The sequence below is a fragment of the Musca domestica genome, unplaced genomic scaffold (genome assembly GCF_030504385.1).
Source record: "Musca domestica strain aabys unplaced genomic scaffold, Musca_domestica.polishedcontigs.V.1.1 3, whole genome shotgun sequence".
NCBI lineage: Eukaryota > Metazoa > Arthropoda > Insecta > Diptera > Muscidae > Musca > Musca domestica.
In genome coordinates this window covers 16,779,873-16,804,434 of record NW_026712299.1, presented here as the reverse complement: position 1 = coordinate 16,804,434, position 24,562 = coordinate 16,779,873, and the positions used below count along the sequence as shown (strand labels likewise).

Below are 24,562 nucleotides of genomic sequence, written 5' to 3'. Positions count from 1 at the left end.
ATACCATTTTTATACCCTCCACCATACTATGGAGGGTATATTAATTTTGTCATTCCGTTTGTAACTCCTCGAAATACTCATGCCAGACCCAACAAAGTACATATATTCTTGATCAGCGTAAAATTCTAAGACGATTTAGCCATGTCCGTCTGTCTGTGTGTCTGTCTGTCCGTCTGTCTGTCCGTCTGTCTGTCTGTTGTAATCACGCTATCTTTCGAACAAATTGAGATAGAAGGCTAAAAGTCTGCACATATGTATATTTTATTATATATTATATAATATATATTACATATTATATATTATATATTATATATTATATATTATATATTATATATTATATTATATATTATATATTATATTAGGCAGGTTAATTTCGTAAATGGGCCATGTAGGTCCAAGTTATCATATAACGGTACCTCCCGATATTCGGTATTTTGATGATTTTAGCGACATTATTCGCCAGAATTGTTTCAAATTTGGCATTTAAAGGTCGTAATGGATACTGCAGCCTAAGACAGAAAATTATCTGCGCATGTCCACGTCTTCATATAGCCCCCATATAACGGTACCCCCGATATTCGGTATTTTGACGATTTTAGCGTCATTATTTAACGGAATCGTTCCAAATTTGGTATTGGAAGTTCGTAATAGATATTGCAGCATAAAAAAGAAAATGGACCATTTTAAGATTTTAACAGAATTTTTAACGGATTTTATTTATTTTATTTTATTTTATTTTTTTTTTTTGGAAATTGCCTACTTTGTATGAAATGGTGGAGGGTATTAAAAGTTCGGACCGGCCGAACTTACAGCTTTTTTACTTGTTATTCATATTGCCAATACCCCCAACTAACTACATTCCTCTAGTGTATTGATAACACTTGACCATCAACCTACAAAACAACTCAGTGGCAGGTATTTTTTTTATCTTTCCTCCACTCAGCCAAAAGAAAAAAATTAAAAAAAAAACTGCAAGGGTTGATGCTTTTATTTTAATTTTCATAGAAATCCAATTCGGTTTTTGCCCTTGTCGTTGTTATTTTGCACTTTCTCTTTTTTTTGGGGTTTTGTTCTTTCCTTTCTCACTTTGTTCTCGCTTAGTCCGGTTTTCATTGTATTTCTTGGCTCAGAGTTGCGACCTAAATTTCAGTGCTCATTAGGCCAACGAGAATTTACCGAGCAAAAAAACCATAGAAAGTAAAATTGAACAAAACATCCCAAAAATGTTTTTACTAATCACAAAAAAAAAACACGAGAATTAAAATTACATTTCACTTGGAATCCGCAAAAACCATTCGAAGGCATCCTTTACTTTGACATTATGAAAGGAAATCAACATCTGATTTTTTTACATTTTTTCAAAGGTGGTTTGTTTTTCACTCTCTTTTTTTTCCTTTTTTGAAATTTGTGGTCCGTCCTTTCTTTTTTTTTTGTTGCCGTCATGGGAGTTCGATGTTTTACTGAAATTTAATCAATATTCCAAATTCGTTGACAAATCTAAATGTCCTTTCTATCGAAATGTCCTTTTTTTATTTGTATGTTCATGCATGAACATGAACAAGAATTTTGAATGAAAATACAATTGTTGTCTATTATCCTGCACAAAACTGTCAAAATGTTGCATGTCCTTGTTTACTGTGTATGTATGTGTGTGAAAATGAGTTTGTGTCTTTCTGTTTTGTTCGGACATCTCTGACAGGGAATATATGTTAGCAGGTCTAATATTGTTCACACCATTTTTATATTATGCAAAAATGCAATTGGCTCCACAGTGGGTTACAACGAACGTAACGACCCACCCAAGAATCAAGTTATTTTAAAGATCTTCTATGGAGAGAGGCCCTTTCATAGGCTTTCTGCAGAGACAAGGAAATTCTATAGTTCTTCTATGGAGAGAAGTTTTTTTCAGGTCATCTGTGGGGAGAAGACCTTTTCCAGGTCATTTATGGAGAGAAGACTTCCTTTAGGTCGTCTAAGGAGAGAATACCTTGTTCAGGTCTTCTATGGAGAAAAGACCTTATACAGGTCTTCCATGGAGAGAAGAACTTTTATAGGTCTTCCATGGAGAGAAAACCTTCTTAAGGTCTTCTATGGAGAGAAAACCTGGTGTTCTATGAAGAGTAGCCTTTCTCCAGGCCTTCACTGGAGAGAAGACCTTCTATAGGTCTTTTATGGAAAGAAGACCTTTTCCAGGTCTTCTTTGGAGAGAGGGCCTTCTCCAGGTTTTCTCCGGAGAGAAGACATTCTTCAGGTCTTCTAGGAAGAGAAAACCTTCTGCAGGTATTCTATGGAGAGAAGGCCTTCTCCAGGTTTTCTCCTCCTTCTCAGGTCTTCTAGGAAGAGAAAACCTTCTGCAGGTCTTCTATGGAGAGAAGATCTTCTTCAGGTCTTCTATGGAGATAAGACTTTCTTCAGGTCTTCTATGGAGAAAAGACCTTCTTCAGTTTCTCTATGGAGAGGTCTTCTATTGTGAGAAGACCTCCTTCAGGTCTTCTATGGAGAGAAGACTTTCTTCAGGTCTTCTATAAAGAAAAGACCTTCTTCAGTTTCTCTATGGAGAGGTCTTCTATGGTGAGAAGACCTCCTTCAGATCTTCGACGGAGACAAGATCTTTTACAGATCTTCTATGGAGAGAAGACCTTCTAAAGGTCTGGTATGGAGAGAGACCATCTCCAGGTCTTCTCTAGACCGAATACCCTGTACAGGTCTTCTATGAAGAGGAGACCTTCTCCAGGAAATCTATGAAAGAAGACCTTCTAACAAGCTTCTATAGGTAGAAGAACTTCTTAAGGTTTTCTATGGAGAGAAACCCTACTTTCCATATGCTTTGATGAGAGGCCCTTAATAAGGGAGGAAAGCCCAACTTCAGGTCTTCTATGGACCCTCTAAACATAATCTAAGGAAAAAGTCTTTTTAGATTACTCTGGGAAGAGAGATACTCCTGATGACCTTTTATGGAGAAATGCCCTTCTTAAAGGTTTCTATGGGGAGTAGACCTTCTATATTTATGAAAAGAAGACTTTTCAATGGGCTTCTATGAAAGGAGGACCTTTAAAAGCTTCCTCTCTGTGGATGACCTTCTTAAGTTATCTTATGAGATGACCTTAAATAGAGAGAGGCTCTTCTTCTATGGGAAATATACCTTCCAAGGGCCGTCTGTGAGATGAAGACTTTTCAAGGGTCTTTTACTAAAAGAATGCCTTCCTGGGCCTCCTATTGACAGCCACATTGTAAATTAATTCTTTGGAGAGGAAACCATCTAAGGATCTCCGCTGGGCAAAAGATCTTCCAAGAATCTCCCTTTTATAGAATATCTGAGGGTCTTCTAGGATTAGAACAAATTTAACCGTCTTTTATGGAAGACATGTGAGGAAATTCTTCAATGGTCCCCATAGATAGAAAAAAAATTGAAGATCTCCTATAGATAAGCGATCTTTAAAGATCTCCTATGGGTAATGGGACTTTGAAGATATGCTACGGGTGGGAGAATTTTGAAAATCTTCTATAAAGAGAAAACGATTTCAAAATTTTGTCGCAGATAAGACTTTTCAAAGAACTTCTGAAAATCTGAAATTTTTCAAGGATCTTCTATCAAGAGAAGGAATTTTAGAGGTACTTTTTAGAGGCTTTTTAAAGCCGCATATGGGTCTTGAAACCTTGAAAATTTTGAAAGTCTCGTATGGATAGAAGCCGTCCAAAGGTTTGTCTTTAGGTAGAGGATCTCCTAATTAAATTTTGTGTATAGAATTCGTTCCAAGGACATTTTATGGGCCAAAGAGCACCTTTCGGTCCGCTATATATAAAATACCTTATTCAATGTAATTGGAAGTCTTCCAACTGATTTTCTGCAAAATATTATTTCCAGAAGACCTGCAGCGATCAGCGAATCATAAAAAAATCTTTTATTCAGAGGCCTTTTCCCACGCCTGTTACCGAACAAACTGTTAATGTCATGCCACAATCACACAAAATGTAGGTCTTTCATTGCTCTCCCCCATGCATGTCCAGATGTCAAACATTTGCGTTGTCCTTGCTTGTACTTTCCATGAATTAAATGAGTTCAATTGGATGAGCTTCATATGTCAATTCCATACAAACAACAAAAGAGAAACATTCGTTATTACATTTTTATTTTTCAATTTTATTCTCGTCTCCACAACACTTCCCTTCCCCTCTTCAGTTGTGGTGCTGTTCCAACTTTGCTCTAGCATTTTTTGCCATTCCTTTTATTTCATTTTGTTCATTGACACAAAAGTTGCAACATTTACAGGATGTGAATGCGAATCAATGAATGACTGAATGTATTGATGTATTTGTCTCCATGTGCATTTGGATGCATGGTAGTATGTGTGTGTGTGTTGAAGTAGGATTGTGTTTGTTGAATATTTCCAAAACTATAAGGATTTACTTAATTGGATTTTTCGTTAAAACTAAAAATTGGAACCGAGTAATTTATTTGCTGCACAAGTATGAAATGGACAAAAATCCGAAATTAATTAATTCCTCCAAAAAAAACACAAAACTGAAATGTGGAATTTTTAGTTTTTATAGCAAAGAGAGAGAGAGAGAGAGCGACAAAAAGAGAGGGAGAGCCTGTTGTTAACAATCGAATCTGTTTTGTTAATGTTGACAAAAGTCAAATGTAATTGGATGCCAATTCTATTTGGAATTGCAATTTGTTGTTGATGAATGAATTACACTGGGACAAAAAGTTAACCTTTTATTATTGTTTGGCATACGACAGAGATCGGAAAAGTTAAAATAATTGCAAAGGAAATATTTCTAAATGAGAACGCTATATAGAAAAATCAATTAAAGTGGACAAGTAGGAGAAGTGGACATAGCGGATTCACTGTTAGCTACTCTGCTACCTATTTCACCCCTTGTTTAGCGACCACATAGAAAGAAACTCTCGACCATATTTCTGCATATTTTTCAGAACAGCATTTGCGTTATGATTTTAAAAGCTTTCGACCTTTTATGGGAGAGTTTCCGAAAGGATTGGCCAATATTTTTGATTTCGTATCTGGGCTATTCGACTGCTTGGTACACTTTATATGAGAAGTATTCTACTCCATCTAATACTGATAAAAATATTGGGATGTGCAAAATGTAAAGAAAATCGAAAACTTATTTACAATTCCATAGAAGCAATTGTTAGACAAAAGTTTACCTGGAAGGGGTGTACAGAAACAGAAATATTGAATTGCACAAAGTTCGATAAAATTGCCATGTTATGGGAGATATACAGGGTTGCCCATATTCGACGGACTTTTGGGCCCGTTGGGCCCATTCCAATCGACGAGGCTTGTCCGCAGGCAACATTCTTTGCGTCAATTGAATTTTGTACGGGAACAAATGCAAATCAATGCGAATAATCCGTTGTAAAGTGGACCAAGCCATGCCCAACTGCTGAGAACTGCGTTTTTGGGATGTTCTTGGGGACCTCTCCCCACTGGCTCGTACGCCAGCGATATTATCGGCCGATCGCCTTGGTCGATTTTTATATGGCCTCTTCGGATTAGAAAGAGCCTTACCAGTCGAAATTTTTTCGTATAAACGCTTAATGGTGTTCTTAGAAGGCGCACTTCTCACATTTTTTAATGTTTTAAAAGCTCGTTGAGTTTTCACAATTGACTTCTTGTAAATTTCAACTATTTCAGAGCGCTCACGTGGCGTGTATTGGTTCATGGTAAAAATCTACTTGGACTGACGCTTCAAACGCGGTATGTCATTAAGCGATGTGACATCTCTGTCAAAAGTTATGGCGTTGCCAGATGGGTCCGTCGAATATGGACAACCCTGTACAGGGTAAAATGAAAAAAACTGCACCCAATTTCAGACTGCTGTTATTTCTAAGCCACTCGTCCGACAGCTGTTAAAATTATTCCAGTGACAACTCATTATATTGTTTACAAGCGTACAAAAGCATTTTGCTGAAAATTTTCCAGAAAAATAATTATTCGTAATGAAATTCAAGCGTGATAGCGTGATGTCTTTATATTTGGCAGGAAAACCACAAGTTGCTATCGTTAGAGCACTCCAGCTATTGAATGTGAATAAATCGTTTGTGTCTCGTACCATCGCTCGTTACCCTGATACTGGTGGCGTAGCCCGAAGTCAAGGAAGTGGACGGAAAAAACAGCAACATCAGCAAAAATGGTTCGAAAAGTAAATAAGCGACGTGGTCGAAACCCGCGTCGCAGTGGCCGAAAAATGGCTCGTGAGCTGAACATATCGCAATATTCCATTCGGCAAATATTGAAAAATCGGCTTGGGGTAAAGCCATTGAAATTCCAAAGTGTGCACGAACTTACACCGCAACAGAAAGGAAATAGACTCAAAAGAGCTAAAGAGTTGCTTTGCTTCGCCGAAAGTGTTGAACTTCCGAATTTGGGTTTCTCCGATGTAAACAAACAAAATGATGGTGCTTACTTGCCAAAGTGGTCAGCTGGAAATCTGCACCTACGGTTGGCCACCAGAAATCAAGCACCGGTCATGGTGGTCATGATGGTGTGGGCCGCCATAACAGCCGATGGTCGCTCTCCGTTCGTATTAATCGATCGTGGCATCAGAAAAATTGCTGAATATCGTCGCGAAAATATTCTGGAGGGTGTATTAAAACCTTGGGCACGCAAACATTTTGGCCGCAGACCTTGGACATTCCAACAGGACTTAGCACCATCGCACTCAGCACGCGCCAGTAAAGAGTGGTTACTAAATAACTAAATGATTCGCTTCATTTCCAGCGCACATTGGCCACCAAAATCTCCGGATACCAATCCGTTAGACTATTGTGTCTGGAGTATTTTGGAAAGCCAGGTTGGTACTAAAAAATACCAAAGTGTCGATTACCTCAAGCAAACACATCGCCTAGAATGGGCCAAAATACCCAGAGCAACATTCGGGCAGCGTGTGACAGCAAGTACATCAAATTTGGTGAAAATCGGTTTGGATATAACTATAACTTCCATATATAACGTTTCATCCGATTTGGTATTTAAGTCCCTCACATTCGTAATATGCACTCCACAAGAATGATATTTTGTACTAGATATGTTATAGAGCTCGGAACTACTTTTGTCAAATTTTATCGGGATTGGCTCAGATTTGATTATAGCTCCGATATATATCTTTATCCGATTTCAGGTTTATGGTGCACCAAATCAATTATAATAGCCCAATTTTGGACTGAATTTTGGCCCCTTCGTCGGAATTCAGCCTAAAAGCTTCAATTTTTGGTGAAAGTCGGTTCAGATATATCTACAGCTCCTTATATGTGTTTCATCCACTCCACAACAAGGATCTTTGATACCAAACATCAGATATAGCTCGAAAATACCTCTGCCACATTTTATTGAGATCGGTTTAGATTTTTATATACCTTCGATATACATCGGATCATCGGATTTTATGCTTATTGTCCACCTGTGTGTTATATCAGCCCATATTCAACCGAATTTTTTCGAAAAAAAACGAATTGAAAAACAATTCAGAATTGGTCCCAGGATTGGTTATAGTTCCCAAATTGTGACTACTTTAAAGCCATGATACCCATTCAAATAAAGTTCATAGTTGGTATGATGTACTTTACATAAATTCTCAACATAAACCTTTTTTAAAGAAGCTTTACTAAATACGCCTAGTGGTGTAGGGTATCATATAGTCGGCCCTGGCCAAATTTTGACCTTTTATTTATGTGATATTTTGTTTACTAAGCAATTGTTGTAATCTTTGGGCCCGGTCGGCACACTCTGATTTAACATACCCCATTGATGCTTTGTCAAATTTAGGTAGTGTTTCGATCTTTAGAATATTTTCCTATTTTTTTCAAGTCCTGAAAAGTTATTAAATTAATCCTCCTCTGAACTTTGAATAATAAGAATATTATTTTTTCCTTACAGAGATGCCCTGGATGGTTTTGGTATTACCGAATGTGGTTCGCTGGCCTGTTTGTCCAGCCCCTGTCGCAATGGTGCCGCCTGTATTAAAATCGAAACCAATGAAGTCGATGACAATGGTGATAAGGTGGAGAAATGGAAATGTAAATGTCCCTCTGGCTATATGGGTCCAACGTGTGAGATATCGGTGTGCGAAGATAATCCCTGTCAATATGGTGGAACTTGTGTACAATTCCCTGGTAGCGGTTATCTTTGTTTGTGTCCTTTGGGTAAACATGGACACTATTGTGAACACAGTAAGTTTTTTCTGGGAGATGTTTGTTCGAAGAAAACGAAGAGAAAAGTATTGTAGCGAAAATGCACCCCATACCCAGTTTGAAGTTGATTTTTATTTTTTTAACAGAAAAAAAAATAAGAAAAATATTTTTAAATAATTTTTTTAAAGAATGCTGCATAATTCATCAAAATGTTGTTTTTTTAGTAAAACTTTGTTTATAATTTATTTTGGTAAGAGTTTAATTTCTTTCGTTATTGTTGTCATCTATTTTTGGTTGGATGATGACACTGCTGCTAATGAACCAAGAAATAATGGATTATTTTTTATTTATTTTTTTAAAATCCCAAATTGAAATCCTTTCTCTCCCACATAAACCAAAAATCCGCTCCCATATTTTCTCTGTGATCCATTGCTCCCTCTCCAATTTTGTGCACTCAAAAAAAAAAACGCTCAATGAAAAAAATAGCCTACCTACCTCCTTTGTCAATATTCCTTGATGCAAATGCCAATTTTTCAGACTTGGAAGTGGCCCTGCCCTCATTCTCGGGCAGTGTCAATGGCCTCTCTTCGTTTGTGGCCTACACCGTACCCATACCGCTGGAATATTCCATGGAATTGAGTTTCAAGATTTTACCCCAAACCATGTCACAAATTGCCCTGTTGGCCTTTTTGGGCCAGCCGGGATATCATGATGAGAAGAGCGATCATTTGGCCATTAGTTTTATACAGGGCTATATTATGCTCACCTGGAACCTGGGTGCTGGACCGCGTAGAATTTTCACCCAAAAACCAATTGATTTCCGTTTGGATGCGCCACGAGTGCCGTATGAAATCAAAGTGGGACGCATTGGGCGCCAGGCGTGGCTTTCGGTGGATGGTAAATTTAATATCACAGGTCGTTCACCGGGCAGCGTGAGTCGCATGGATGTCTTGCCCATTTTGTATTTGGGTGGCCATGAGATTGCCAATTTCAATACCCTGCCGCATGACTTGCCACTGCATTCCGGTTTCCAAGGCTGTATCTACGATGTACATCTTAAGGCGGGTCAAGTTACAGTGCCGCTGCAGGAGACACGCGGCGTAAGAGGTCGTGGTGTGGGCCAGTGTGGCACACGAGAATGTCATCGACATGCATGTCAGCATGATGGTGCCTGTCTTCAGCATGGAGCAACATTCACGTAAGTTCAGACATCGGTTACTGAAATGCGATCGAATAATTAATGCTTGACCTCTTTCCCACCCTTTCCCCATCTTTCTTCTTCTTCTTCTGCTTCTCCCTTACACAGCTGCATATGCCAGGAAGGTTGGTACGGTCCATTGTGTGCCCAGCCCACAAATCCTTGTGACTCGTTTAACAATAAATGTTCGGAGGAATCGACATGTGTGCCTTTGGTCAACGGATATGAATGTGACTGTCCGGTGGGTCAAACGGGCAAAAATTGTGAAGAAGGTAAGTGGAGCAACTTTAAAATGTACCAAATGAAATTCCATAATACACAAACGTGTCCGGTGTAAACTTTAGTGGATGGCCCAACTTCGAAGGTGGCCAAGAAGATGAGGCGAGGGGAGGGCGAACTTAATGAAATGTGTAATTGTAAGAATACAAAATGTGTAAAGTGCTAATTGGGAATATGTATCATTTCATGGATAAGTTAGCAGGAGAGAAGTTTATGTGGCAGCAGGAGGATGCTTTGATGGGTGGCACATTAAATTGCCCCAGTTGTGTGGGCTTAGAAGATGTATGGGGCCAGAGGCAATGTTATTAATAAATGAAAATGCCATTAATTAACTAATGAATGTTTAATGACAAACAGTTTAAAGTTTGATTGGGTTTTGTTAACAGAAAGGAGGATAAAGGGTTTTAAAACAATAATGATGGGTGATAATTCTGCTGCGTAAAGCAAAATGTTATTGTTCCAACTTATCGTAGTTTTGAATTGTTATACCCTACACCACAAAGTGGTCAGGGTATTATGTCTTTGTGCATTTGTTTGTAACAGGCAAAAGGAAACGAGTTAGACCCATAGTTTCTTTTGATGATCTGCATAGAATCACATTCTGAGTCGATTTATGCATGTCCGCCCGTCCGTCCGTCTGTCCATGTATTTTTGTAAACAAAGTACAGCTCGCATTTATTGACCTATCCAGATGAAATTTTGCACAGATCATTTGTTTGGCCCAAGGACGAACCCTATTGAAATTGGAGATAATCGGTCAAAATTTATATATAGCTTCCATATATATCTTCGCCCGATTTGCCTTTTATTGCGCACCAAACGTGTAATATCAGCCCGAATAGTTTGTAATTTTGCACATACAACCATATTAAGCCTGAAAATAAGTGTGCCAAATTTGATCGAAATCGGTTCAGATATAGCTATAGCTCCAATATATATTGTTCATCCGATTTGTTATTTTAGCCCTCCGCAGCCGTAATATGCACTCTTGAACAACAATATTTGGGGAAAAATAGCAAATACAGCTCAGAAATATATTTGCCAAATTTTATCGAGATCGGTTCAGATTTGGATATAGCTCCCATATATAACTTCGTCCGATTTAGCTTTTATTGTGCACCAAACGTCTAATATTTGTCCAAATGGAATGGAATTTGGCACTTACGACCGAATTGAGCCTAGAGCTCTACTAAATTAGAAAAGTGGTGTAGGGTATCATAAAGTCGGTCCCGCCCGACTTTAAGACTTTCTTTACTGGTTTGTTTTGAAAACTTGAAGTTCGATTTGAACTCTTGTTGTTTAATTCGAATGCTTATTCCAGTTCGATTGTCTTCAAATTTCACACATCCCAATAATTAAGTTAACCCAAGGCCTGGTCTTAAGATAAAATATATCGGTTCACTCTTTCCGATACCTCCCCACAAAGAGTCAAAATTTTGAATACCTATGAAGCTCTTAAGCCGCGAAATCAACTTCCAATTCCATTCAGACTTCACACATCTCAATCTTCCATCAACACAGAAGATATGTTATTGAGATGGTAGAGATCGGACCAATCCTTCTGGTACCTCCCCCACAAAGGGTCAACATTTTGAATAACCAAAACGATTATAAAATCCGAAATAAATAATAAATTTGAGACTTTGGTACATCTCAATATTTCCATGATCAAAGATCATGTAGAGATCGGAACATTTCTTCTGGTAGCTCACCCACATAGGGTTCAAGATTTAGAAAAACAAAACGCTCAAAGAAAGCCAAATAAGCATCAAACTTTCTTCAAACTTCACAAACCCTTCTTGTATCTCACTAATCCTGGGTCACAATTTTCAATACTTTTCGAGAAGAATTTTATTAAAAAAATTATATCGGAACCGAGATCCACAAAATGGAAACGTACGTCCCGAAATTCACTCCATTTGGGCTGATATTAGCCATTGTTTGCACAATAAACCTGAAATCGTATTAAGGATATTTATGGGAGCTATATCCGAATCTTAGCCGATCTTGATAAAACTTGGCAAAGGTATTTTCGAGCTCTATAAGATATCTGGTACCAAATATCATGGTTGTCGAATGCATACTACGAATGTGAGGGACTTAAACACCAAATCGATTGAAACATACAGGGTGAGATAAAAAAAAAACTGTAACGAAGTCAAACGCCATAATTTTTATTTTTTCTTTAATTTTATCGAATGAAAGCAAAAAATGTCGGAACTAGCATCAAATTTTAGAATAAGTTAAGATTTGTTCGAATTGGTCACCTTTATCACGAATTAAACGGCCAATGAAACCGTCACAAACTGCCTGAATATTGCTCTGCGGTATTTTGGCCCATTCACGGCGAAGCGCTTGCTTGATCGACATTTTGGTATTTTTTAGTACCAACCTTGCTTTCCAAAAAACTCCAGACACAATAGTCCAACGGATTTGTATCCGGAGATTTTGGTGGCCATTGTGCGCTGGAAATGAAGCGAGCAGCCTCATTTTGTAACCATTCTCGGGTGGCGCGTGCTGAGTGCGATGGTGCTGAGTCCTGTTGGAATGTCCAAGGTTTGCGGCCAAAATGTTTGCGTGCCCAAGGCTTTAATACCCTCCAGAATATTTTCGCGATAATATTTGGCATTTATTCTGATGCCACGGTCGATTAATGAGAGAGGAGAGCGATCATCGGCTGTAGTGGCTGCCCACATCATCACCATGGCCGGCGCTTAAGTTCTGGTGGCCAACCGAAGGTGCATATTTTCAACTGACCTCTTTGGCAAGTAAACGCGATCATTTTGTGCTGGTCAACGAATGTTTTCTCATCGGAGAAAACCAGATTCGGCAGTTCACCACTTTCGGCCAAGCGAAGCAACTCTTTAGCTCTTTTGAGTCTATTTTCTTTCTGTAAGTTCTTGCACTTTTTGGAATTTCAATGGCTTTACCCCGAACTCATTTTTCAATATTTGGCGAATGGAATATTTCGATATGTTCAGCTCACGAGCCATTTTTCGGTCACTGTGACGTGGGTTTCGATCAAGTCGCTTCTTTACTTTTCGAACCATTTCTGCTGATGTTGCTGTTTTCTTCCGTCCACTTCCTTGACGTCAAGCTACGCTACCAGTATCACGGTAACGAGCGATTGTACGAGACACAAACGATTTATTCACATTTAAATGCTGGAGTGTTCTAACGATAGCCACTTGTGGTTTTCCAGCCAAATATAAAGAAATCACACTATCACGCTTGAATTCCATCACGAATAACTTGTTTTCTGGAAAATTCGCACCAAAATGCTTCGGTACGCTTGTAAACATATAATGAGTTGTCACTGGAATAGTTTTAACAGCTGTCAGACGAGTGGCTTAGAAATGACAGCACTATGAAGTTAGTTGCAGTTTTTTCATCTCACCCTGTATTTATATGATATTTATTAAAGTCCGATACGAAATGGACAATATTGGACCATTCCTTCATAATCTGCTCCATAGAGGGTCAACAATTTAAATAATCATAATAGAAGTCAAAATATATTTAAATAATTGAACATTGGCTGAGGGCATTGAGAGATCGATGGCATTGACGCTATTTACGATACAAGGACGCCACCTATACACTCTTCCAAAATACACGCGAACACTTGCACGGAACACACACAATTCCACAAATTTAAGAGCTCAGGTAAAGCTAGAAACCCCTCTCAATTCTAAAGACGTAAAACAATACTCTTAGAAGTAAGGCGAGCGTTATAAACCTTACAAGAAAACACATACACAATCTCCACAAATTTAAGAGCTGGGGGAACGCTATAAGCCCCTCTCAACTCTAACGACACTACAACAAATGTGAAACTCAGATATTCCTTAACCCAAAAAAAAAAAAACAACTAAAACATATCCTTTTTTATCTCCCTTTTCAGAAATACATTCCCTCAGCGATGTCAGCTTGACGGGCAGACGTTCATACTTGGCCGTTCGATGGCCATATCTATACGACAACAGCGATAAGATGGGTGCCAAGCGGTCACAGATAATAAGCTATCGTAACTTCACAAAGAAACTGATGCCACCAAAACCGATTGCTTCGTCGAATCAACATTTTGTCATGAAACTACTAAACGAGGTGGAGAAGCAGAGAAATTTCTCTCCAGTACCTTTGATGGGTTCCAAATCCTTTGAAGAACATCATCGGGTGCAATTCTTCTTCATTGAATTCCAATTACGACCACTTTCCGAACGAGGTCTTCTGTTGTATTTTGGTAGTTTGAATAAAAATATGGATAAGAAGATCGGCTTCGTATCGCTATCGCTACAAGGTGGTGTGGTGGAATTCCGCATATCTGGACCCAGTAATCATGTTACGGTGGTGCGTAGTGTCCGCATGCTGGCCATTGGTGAATGGCATAAAATCAAAATGGCTCAACGTGGTCGATGGCTAACACTGTGGGTAGAGGGTAGTGCCTCATCGGCCTTGGCCCCCAGCGCCGAAGTGTTGGTTGAACCTGATGCTCTACTCTATGTTGGAGGTCTAAAGGATTTGTCGAAATTGCCGCATAATGCCATTTCCGGTTTCCCTGTACCATTCCGTGGTTGTGTGCGTGGATTGGTGGTCAGCGGTACACGAATTGTCCTAAATGAAACCAATATCATTGGTAAGTGGAGAATTTGAATACGAGAATGAAATATTATATTTGTTGTTCGTTTTTTTTTTTCATTTAGAATCCCGTAATATCCGCGATTGTGATGGCACTGCCTGTGGCGGTGATTCCTGTGAAGCCGGTGGCCATTGTTGGCTGGATGAAAAGTTACAACCTCACTGCATTTGCCCGGAATATGCAAAGGGTGATCGTTGTGAATACTCGGAAACATGCAAACTCATACCCTGCAAAAATAATGGTCGCTGCCTGAGAAGCGGCAGATGTTCGTGTCCCAATGGCTGGGGTGGATTCTATTGTGAAATTGGTAAGTGATTCAGAAAATCTCTGTATTTAGACTTGGGTTTAAGTTGACGAGTTTTGTCTAGTTCAAACTATAGAAGTTTGATTCGAACAGGTTAAAAAACTAGTTTGAGTTGCATCGAACAAGTTTTGTTTGTTTTAAACCGCGAAGGTTTGAAATGAAATGCTTTAGTTGTCTTCAAACCAAATGATTCGAACAAGTTAGAAATGTTGCGAACTAGTTTGAGTTGCATCGAACAAGTTTTGTTTGTTTTAAACCGCGAAGGTTTGAAATGAAATGCTTTAGTTGTCTTCAAACCAAATGCCATTTAATCTATGTTTGCTGAGTGACTGACGGATTCATCAACGCCCAGACAAGACTGCTGAAGCTAGAAGCTTGCAATTTTGGGTGAAAGTCATCCTTGGGATGTAGGTCCAAATTAAGGTTGGCGTTTTCATTAATTCGTCCTATAAGGGTACGGAAATTACAAAAAAAAATCCTAAAATCCTAAAATATTGACATTTTAAAATTGAGTCCACGTTGGGAAGTACGCCTAACATAGAAGGTGCCTCTGGATATGCGGTGTACGAAAAGTACTTATTGGTACTAGATTCTGTCCAGAGTACAGGAACGGAATTGGAATTACGAAATTTGTGCTATGGATCATTGTGAGCGTATGTAGCGTTTAGATGAGGAGGTGGATTTGGAAAATCGTACTATATAGTGTACGAAAAGTACTAAATGGTACTAAAATTTGGGATATAATGCTAGAAATGTAAGAAAGGTACTGCATTTGGTTTATAAATTAAAAGTTATAAGGGTCCACTAAGAGTGTAATGTGTTTGGACAGGCCTGTGAAAAGGCTGGGTTTTTGGAAATTCGTACTAAAAGGGTACAAAAATGTACTAAAAGTTTATTATTTATTAGTGGACAAACGGAATGAGCTAGACATTTGGAATGAGAGTCATGATAGATGTACCAAAGGGTTTTTGGAAATTCGAACTTTAAGGTTACGAAAAGTTTGAAAATGGTACTAAACTTCTTAAACTGTACCATTTGGTATTGTGGAAACGGATAGAGCTAAAAACTTGAAATTTCGTATGAGAATCAAGTTTGGAAATTAAGTTTGATATATGAAGGTGGTTTTGCAAATGTGTACTACGTTTGTACTAAGTGTACTAAGAGGTTCTAACTTTGGAACACTTTAGTTTAGAGTGAACTGCTGAGGCTAGATTTTCTAATTTTGTATTTGGGTCCCTGTTGGTGGTAGGTTTTTGATAAATAGTTGGTTTTGGAAATATGTACACAAAAAGTACTAAATAGTACTATATTTGGTACAAATTGGTATTGGGTAAAGAGAGAGTGCTTGAAATCTGAAATTTGGTATTAGGGTCACTGCTCATGTGTGGACATAAATGTCGAAAAGTACTAAATGGTACTAAATTTGTCTTGGTTGAAGGGCTAGCAATAAAATGCTAAAATTTGATATTTAGATTACTGATGGTATCTTTATTTCAGATTTGGCGGTGTTTTAGAAATGCCTCCTATATTTGTACGAAAAGTACTAACTGGTACTAAATTTGGTATTGGTTGAAGGGATGGGGCTGGAATTTTCAAAGTTGATATTAAGGTCTCTGTTGATATATGGAATGGAGATATGGAGGTGGTTTTGGAAATGAATACTAAAATTGTACGAAAAGTACAAAACAGTACTAAATTTGGTACTGAGTGAAGGAACAGAGCTGGAATCCCAAATTTGTTCCAAATTTGGTATTGGGGGAAGTAATAGAGCTGAAATGCTGACATTTGATACAGATGTCACTGTGATTAATAAATGGAAGTGATTTTGGATATGCGTACTATAATTGTACTAATGGTACTAAGTTTGATTTAGTTTTGGGGAAAAATTAAAGAGCTAAAATCCTGCAATTTGATATTGAGATTTCCGTTGGTATCTTGTGTTGATATATGAAGGTGGTTTTGGAAATATGTACTATAATTGTACGAAATGTACTAAATGGTATAATTTTTGGTATTGAGTGGAGGAGTATAGCTGGAGTCCCGAAATTTGATATAGATGTCACTCTTGGTGTCTGTGGTTAAGGTATGGACTATAATTGTTCGAAAAGTACTATGTGGTATTAAATTGGCTATTGGCTGAAAAGGGCTGGAATCCTGAAATTTGATATTAAGGTCACTGTTGGTATCTGAAGTTGAAATATGCAGACCGCATTAAAAACGCGTACTATAATTGTACGAATAGTGCTAAATAGTAAGAAATTTGGTATTGACATTTTTTACCTGGATTTTTAAGGAATTTTAAATACATTTTTTATTGTATTTTTAACCTGATTTTCCGAGGTATTTTAAATAAATATGGACTTGGATTTTTTAGGGGATTTTAAAAGTTGAAATACGCCAAAGTCATACTCCACATCTTTTTACACATTTGCAACAATCTTCTTTTCCATTGCATTTTTCAATTTAATTTTCTTTTATTTTCTCTCTCTCTCTTTCTACCAGCCCTCAGCAAACCGACAACACCCAGCTTCCGTGGCAACAGTTATTTGATCTTACCACCACCTCGTATTCCCATGAAAGATAAACGCAAGGGACCATCGATGTTTGTGCGGCCACGTGAAGCTATACAAATATCATTGAACTTCTCGACCATAGAACCCGACGGTCTATTGCTGTGGAGTGAACATGACCGACAGAAATTCTTAGGTTTGGGCTTGGAAAATGGTCATTTGAAGATTGCCAGCAATTTGCTGGGATCGGACAACGATACTGTCTCGACACCATCAAGTGGCTTCATCACCGATGGCAGCTGGCACATGGCGAGAATTGTTGTCGATCGTTCACATCTGGAGCTGCAGCTGGATGGTGAGGTGATATTTACAGAGAAATTGGCGTCACAGGAATTAATGCAACAGCAACAACAACCATCAAGCACAACATCACCGCATAGAACGAGATCGAGAAATTCACTGCTGGCCCGAAGGGGCAAAGAACCAACGATAACCTATGAGGATTTGTTCTATTTGGGTAAGTAAGAAAATACAATGATAAGAGATAGATACAATGTAAAGGAGGATAAGAAAACGCATTGTATATCAGAATCTATGAAAATATTCATAGTCAGTCTTCTGATGAACTCAAAGAATTATAGAAGTAACATATCGGACCTCATATAATTTCCTTTGTAAGAAATAACACTCCAGGAGCCTACCTCATAATAAGAATTTTACTCCCATCAATTAATAGACTTCTCACAAACGTGAAAATCCCAAAACCTGAATGTTTCCAAATATTTTCCCACCGTTTACAAAAAATTAGTTTGAATTACGATTTTGCCACACAGCCATAAAAGTTGCACGTGATGTTGATTACCGCCATAACCCACTCCCTCAATCAAGCCCAATTCATTTGTTTCATTTCGTGCTGACGGTGGGGGGGGGGGGGGGGGGGGTAGAGCATTGTCGTAAAAAATGATGGAGCTGAAAAAGACTTACAACTTCAAATGGAGCCTACATACCACCCTGCAAATTGTAAATTTTCGAATTGAAACCTGCTGAAATGCCAAAGTGTAAAACACCAAAGGGTAGACGTTGCTATTATACTTAGCAGTCAATGAAAACAACAACAACAAAAACACGTATGGAAACAATAAAAAGAAACTAACAACAACAAAGTTAACTACAGATTTGGGTGGGTGTCTGGAAAATGTATTCAATCGAAGATGTTTTGAAAATAAGGTTTAGCAAAAAAAAGTCAAAGAGGCCCAAAATGCACTATATCTTCTATACGCCATAGAGAAGCTGGAGGTCCTCTGTCCACCATAGAAGAGCTGGAGGTCTTCTATGCGCCATAGAACAGTTTGAGGTCTTCTATGAGCCATAGAACAGTTGGAGGTCTTTTATGTACTATAGAAAAACTGAAGGTTTTTATACGCCATAGAAGTGCAGGAGGTCTTCTAACCGCCATAGAAGAGCTGGAGGTCTTCTAACCGCCATAGAAGAGCTGGAGGTCTTCTAAACGCCATAGAAGAACTGGAGATCTTCTAATCTCAATAGAAGAGCTGGAGGTCTTCTAACTGCTATAGAAGAAACCGCCATAGAAGAGCTGGAGGTCTTCTAATCGCCATAGAAGAGTAGGAGGTCTTCTAACCGCCATAGAAGAGCTCGAGGTCTTCTAACCGCCATAGAAGAGCTCGAGGTCTTCTAACCGCCATAGAAGAGCTTTTTGGCCTATAGAAGATCAGAGGATATTCTATAGCTTATAGAAGACCATGGCGTCTTCTTTGGCTTATAGAAGACCAGCCATGGACCAGAGATTTTTCTATGGCTTATAGAAGGCCAGAGGGTCTTCTATGGCTTACAGAAGGCCAGAGGGTCTTCTTTCGCTTACAGAAGACCAGAGGCTCTTCTATGGCTTATAGAAGACAAGAGGCTCTTCTATGGCTTATAGAAGGCCAGAGGGTCTTCTATCGCTCTGGTCTTCTGAGCGTCTTCTATGGCTTATAGAAGACCAGAGGGGCTTCTATCGCTTAAAGAAGACCAGAGCGTCTTCTATGGCTTATAGAAGATCAGAGGATATTTCATGGCTTATAGAAGATTAAGAGGTCTTCTATGGCTTATAGGAAACCAGAGATTCTTCTATTGCTTATAGAAGATCAAAGCGTCTTCTACGGCTTATATAAGACCAGAGGATATTCTATGGCTAATATTAAATCAGAGAGTCTTCTATGGCTCATAGAAGACCAGAGGGTATTCTATGACTTATAGGAAACCAGAGAGTCTTCTATGACATATAGAATACCAGAGGGTCTTTTATGGCCCATATAAGATCAGAGGATCTTCTATGGTTTATAGAGGACCAGAGGGTCTTTAATGGCTTATAGAAGACAAGATGGTCTTCTATCGCTTTTAAAAGATCAGGGGGCTTATAGAAGACCAGAGGGTCTTTTATGGCTTATAGAAGACCAGAGGGTCTTCTATGGCTTATAGAAGATCGAAAGGTCTTCTATGGCTTATAGAAGACCAGAGGCTCTTCTATGGCTTATAGAAGACCAGAAGCTCTTCTACGGCTTATAGAAGGCCAGAGGGTCTTCTATCGCTTATAGAAGACCAGAGGGTCTTCTATCGCTTATAGAAGACCAGAGGGTCTTCTTTGGCTTATAGAAGGCCAGAGGGTCTTCTATGGCTTATAGAAGGCCATAGGGTCTTCTATCGCTCTGGTCTTCTGAGCGTCTTCTATGGCTTATAGAAGACCAGAGGGGCTTCTTTCGCTTATAGAAGGCCAAAAGGTCTTTTATGGTCTATAGAAGATCAGAGGATATTCCATGGCTTATAGAAGATCAAAGGGTCTACTATAGCTTATAGAAGACCAGAGGGTCTTCTATGGCTTATAGAAGGCCAGAGGGTCTTCTATGGCTTATAAAAGACCAGAGGGTCTTCTATTGCTTATAGAAGGCCAGAGGGTCTTCTTTGGCTTATAGAAGGCCAGAGGGTCTTTTATGGCTTATAGAAGGCCATAGGGTCTTCTATCGCTTAAAGAAGACCAGAGCGTCTTCTATGGCTTATAGAAGATCAGAGGATATTTCATGGCTTATAGAAGATTAAGAGGTCTTCTATGGCTTATAGGAAACCAGAGATTCTTCTATTGCTTATAGAAGATCAAAGCGTCTTCTACGGCTTATATAAGACCAGATGATATTCTATGGCTTATATTAAATCAGAGAGTCTTCTATGGCTCATAGAAGACCAGAGGGTATTCTATGACTTATAGGAAACCAGAGAGTCTTCTATGACATATAGAATACCAGAGGCTCTTTTATGGCCCATATAAGATCAGAGGATCTTCTATGGTTTATAGAGGACCAGAGGGTCTTTAATGGCTTATAGAAGACAAGATGGTCTTCTATCGCTTTTAAAAGATCAGGGGGCTTATAGAAGACCAGAGGGTCTTTTATGGCTTATAGAAGACCAGAGGGTCTTCTATGGCTTATAGAAGATCAAAAGGTCTTTTATGGCTTATAGAAGACCAGAGGCTCTTCTATGGCTTATAGAAGACCAGAAGCTCTTCTACGGCTTATAGAAAGCCAGAGGGTCTTCTATCGCTTATAGAAGACCAGAGGGTCTTCTTTGGCTTATAGAAGGCCAGAGGGTCTTCTATGGCTTATAGAAGGCCATAGGGTCTTCTATCGCTCTGGTCTTCTGAGCGTCTTCTATGGCTTATAGAAGACCAGAGGGTCTTCTTTCGCTTATAGAAGGCCAAAAGGTCTTTTATGGTCTATAGAAGATCAGAGGATATTCCATGGCTTATAGAAGATCAAAGGGTCTACTATAGCTTATAGAAGACTAGAGGGTCTTCTATGGCTTATAGAAGGCCAGAGGGTCTTCTATGGCTTATAAAAGACCAGAGCGTATTCTATGGCTTATAGCTTGTAGCTATGACTTATAGCTGTGGCTTAATGAAGACCAGAGGGTCTTCGTAGATGAGATGAAGCTCGATCTTTCCATTTCCCCATATAATAAATAAAGTAACATACCGTAGGCTTATTTACACAGGTTGTAGCGTATAAACTTGTATCAACATATTTTGGGAGTATCAAATGTTCCACACTTACCTGCAATTGTTTGAAATGGAATACCACGTCGTAAAAAATTAAGCCAATGGAGTTGAAGATGGCAAAGTCAAAGGTATTCGGTAATCCACTAATAAAAATCTCAGTTTATAACACGCTTCGTCTGTTCAACAGAGAGATGATGCTGATACTACTGCTGACCTGGAGTTGCTGCTGTTGTTGTTTTTTTTTTATTATCTTTTGTTGCAAATTTCCAAACCTTTTTACGCTTGACTGGAAACGGTGGGAGTTCATAGACTTTTGCCAAAGCTGTCAACAAAGGTGCGCGACTCACAATTCGGACGACTACCGTTTTTTTCTTTCTTTTCTGCGATACATAAAAGCCAACGAAGTGTATAACAAAGGGAACTGGCGCTAATGATAGGTAAAATTGGATTTTTTCGGATTTCTTGTCTTGGACGGTAACATTTAATGGCCAACAAATTATCAGAGTGTGTGACACGACCCTACTCAGACGGCGCGGCGAGGCATTGAGAGAGAGAAAAAGAGAGCGAGAGACTTGCCAGACACCGGTAGAATGGAAATTGGCAATAAACGATTCCGGTTGTTTGGAAATTATTTGGTGTTTCTCGCCCGAAACCGATACCGGTATGATGGGGATTTGTCTGGATGGATGGATGGATGGTTGGTTAATTGAACGGATGGATGGATGGTGATATTTAAGATGGATTTTCTTTTCTCTTTGGATATTTTTACTTCAAGCTAATTTTTTCGATACTTTTCTTTTAATTTCTTTGGCTTGTCACACAATTTATTTTTTGAACACAAAAAGCAACATTCACTCAATTTTTTAATTAAAATAACCGGGCGTTAATTTTTTCATTGGTGTTGTTGTTATTTTTTTCGGGATTTGTTGATTGTTTCTCATTTGAACGCTTCGAATGACTGACTGCCTGATGTTGTTGACCAACTTCAACTTGTGCGAACTCTGAAGCCAATCTAGCCAGTCAGCCAGCCAGCCATCCGCTACACAGCCAGTAAGCCAACCAAATCAATGACAACAGCAGCAAAAACAACAATAACAACAACTTCACGTCTAAACCATTGCACAATGGGTTGGTTGTAGCTGGATGCTTATTTTGCTTTCTTTGAGCGTTTTGTTTTTCAAAACCTTGAACCCTATGTGAGAGAGGTATCAGGAGAAATGGTCCAATTTTAACCATTTTATAACAGATCATGTGTTGATAGAAATATTGAAATGTGCCGAATCTTAATGGAATCTTATGCTAATTTCGCGTTTTATGAGCTTCATGGATATTCACAATTTTGACCCATAGTGGGATAGGTACCAGAAGGAGGAGGATCTCATTTTTACAGCAGATCTTGTGTTAGTAGAAATAATCGGATGTGTGAAGTATGAAGAGAACCGCATTCTTTTTTCGGATTTTATGATCGTTACGGTTATTCAAAACTTTGACCCTTTGTGGAGAAGATACCAGAAGAATTAATCCGATCTCTACCATCTGTATAACAGTTCTTGTGTCGATAGAAATACTGAGATGTGACAAGCCTGAATGGAATCGGAAGTTATTTTCTAGTTTTACATGGATTTTCAAAATGTTGAACCTTTTGTGGGGAATGTGCCAGAGGGAGTGGACCGGGAGTGGAAATGGGATATCCACAGCAGATCTTGTGTTAATAGAAATAATGTGTGAAATATAAAGAGTACCGGATGCTTATTTCGGATTTTATAATCGTTTTGGTTATTCATAACTTCGACCCTTTGTGGTGGTGGTACCAGAAGAAATAATCCGATCTCTACCATCTTTATAACAGTTCTTGTGTTGATAGAAATATTGAAATTTGCCAAGTCTGAATAATATCGGCTGTTATTTTCGAGTTTTATGAGCTTCATGGATATTCAAAATTTTGACCCTTTGTGGCGGGAGGTACTGGAAGGAGTGGACCGATATATTCCATTTTCACAGACGATCTTGTCTTAGTAGAAATAACGGGATGTGTGAAATATGAAGCGTACCGGATGCTTATTTCGGATTTTATAATCGTTTTGGTTATTCAAAACTTCGACCCTTTGTGGGTGAGGTACCAGAAGGAATGGTCCGAATTCTACCTTATTTATTCGAGATCTTTTGTTAATGGAAATATTGTGATGCACAAAGTCTGAATGGAATCGGATGTTAATTTCACTTTTTTTATGAGCTTCATGGATATTCAAAATTTTGACCCTTTATTTGGGGAGGTACTAGAAGGAATGGTCCGATCTCTACCTTATTTATAAGAGATCTTGTGTTGATGGAAGTACTGAGATGTACAAAGTCTGAATAGAATCGGATATCAATTTCGCGTTTTATGAGCCTCATGAATATTCAAAATTTTGAACCTTTATGTAGGAAGTACCAGGAGAAATCCGATATATCCCATCTTCACATCAGATATTGCTTAAGTAGAAATATAGGAATGTGTGAAATTTAAAAATAATCGGATGCTTATTTCGCCTTTTACGAGCTACAAGGTTATTAAATATTTTCACCCTTTGTGGGGGAGGTACCAGAAGTAGTGGACCGGTATATTCCATCTTCATACCAGACCTTGGGTTAATAAAACTATTGTGATGTATGTAATTTGAAGACAATCGGTCTCTTATATCGCATTCTATAAAAGTTATAATTATTCAAAATTTTAACTCTTTGTGGGGGAGTTACTTGATGGAGTGGACCGATATTGTCCATTTTCGCATCTGACCTAGCACTGATTCAAACATTAGGATTCGCAAAATTGATAAAAATAATTGCGTAAAATTCAAAAAAAAATAAAATACATGCATTATGTCGAAGACTTAGGGTGAGAATACATAAAACGCCTTTTTCGATTGGCTTAAGTCATCGGCTGGCTTCTTCAGAAACAAAGGAGCGTAGAACAAAATCGAACTAAGTCGACTCTATATGTCCTGAAACGGATTTGGTCCAAAGAGATTAGGGTCTAAAGCCGTTATTTGTGACACATTTATATATGAGGCACATTTTGGCCGTATCAAATGATATATACCCTCTGTAGCTATATGGCTGAGGGTATAATTAAATTTCGGAAATGGCTTAAAAAGCACATAAAATTCCAAAAAAATACATGTATTATGTCGAAGATTTAGGGCGAGAATACATAAAACGCCTTTTTCGATTGGCTTAAGTCATCGGCTGGCTTCGTCAGAAACAAAGGAGCATAGGACAAAATCGAACTAAGTCAACCTAAAACTCCTTTGTTCCTCTACGAAGAAGCCAACCGATGACTTAAGCCAGTCAAAAAAATCTTTTCTGTATTCTCACCTTTATTCCTCTCTCTTCGTTATGCCAGTCCCCCTTCAGGGTTTTTTATTCATGGAAATAAGTTAAATATTATAA

The 24,562-nt window shown here is 38.5% G+C and overlaps 1 protein-coding gene across 4 annotated transcripts in view; it reads left to right on the top strand.

Annotated features, from left to right (window-relative positions):
- The window catches only part of LOC101895957 (protein eyes shut), a 345,750-nt gene that overhangs the window by 311,075 nt on the left and 10,113 nt on the right, over positions 1 to 24,562 (top strand). For 3 of the 4 annotated variants that reach the window (XR_009342571.1, XM_059124731.1, XM_059124730.1), the window contains 6 exons: positions 7,905 to 8,197; positions 8,645 to 9,356; positions 9,465 to 9,628; positions 13,540 to 14,271; positions 14,339 to 14,581; positions 17,081 to 17,605. Coding sequence is in view for 3 of the 4 variants with exons in the window: in XM_059124731.1 (XP_058980714.1) it covers positions 7,905 to 8,197; positions 8,645 to 9,356; positions 9,465 to 9,628; positions 13,540 to 14,271; positions 14,339 to 14,581; positions 17,081 to 17,605 (2,669 nt within the window). In the remaining variant the exon portion in view is untranslated. The remainder of the gene's footprint in view (positions 1 to 7,904; positions 8,198 to 8,644; positions 9,357 to 9,464; positions 9,629 to 13,539; positions 14,272 to 14,338; positions 14,582 to 17,080; positions 17,606 to 24,562) is intronic. The other variant, XM_059124732.1, reaches the window with a different exon arrangement.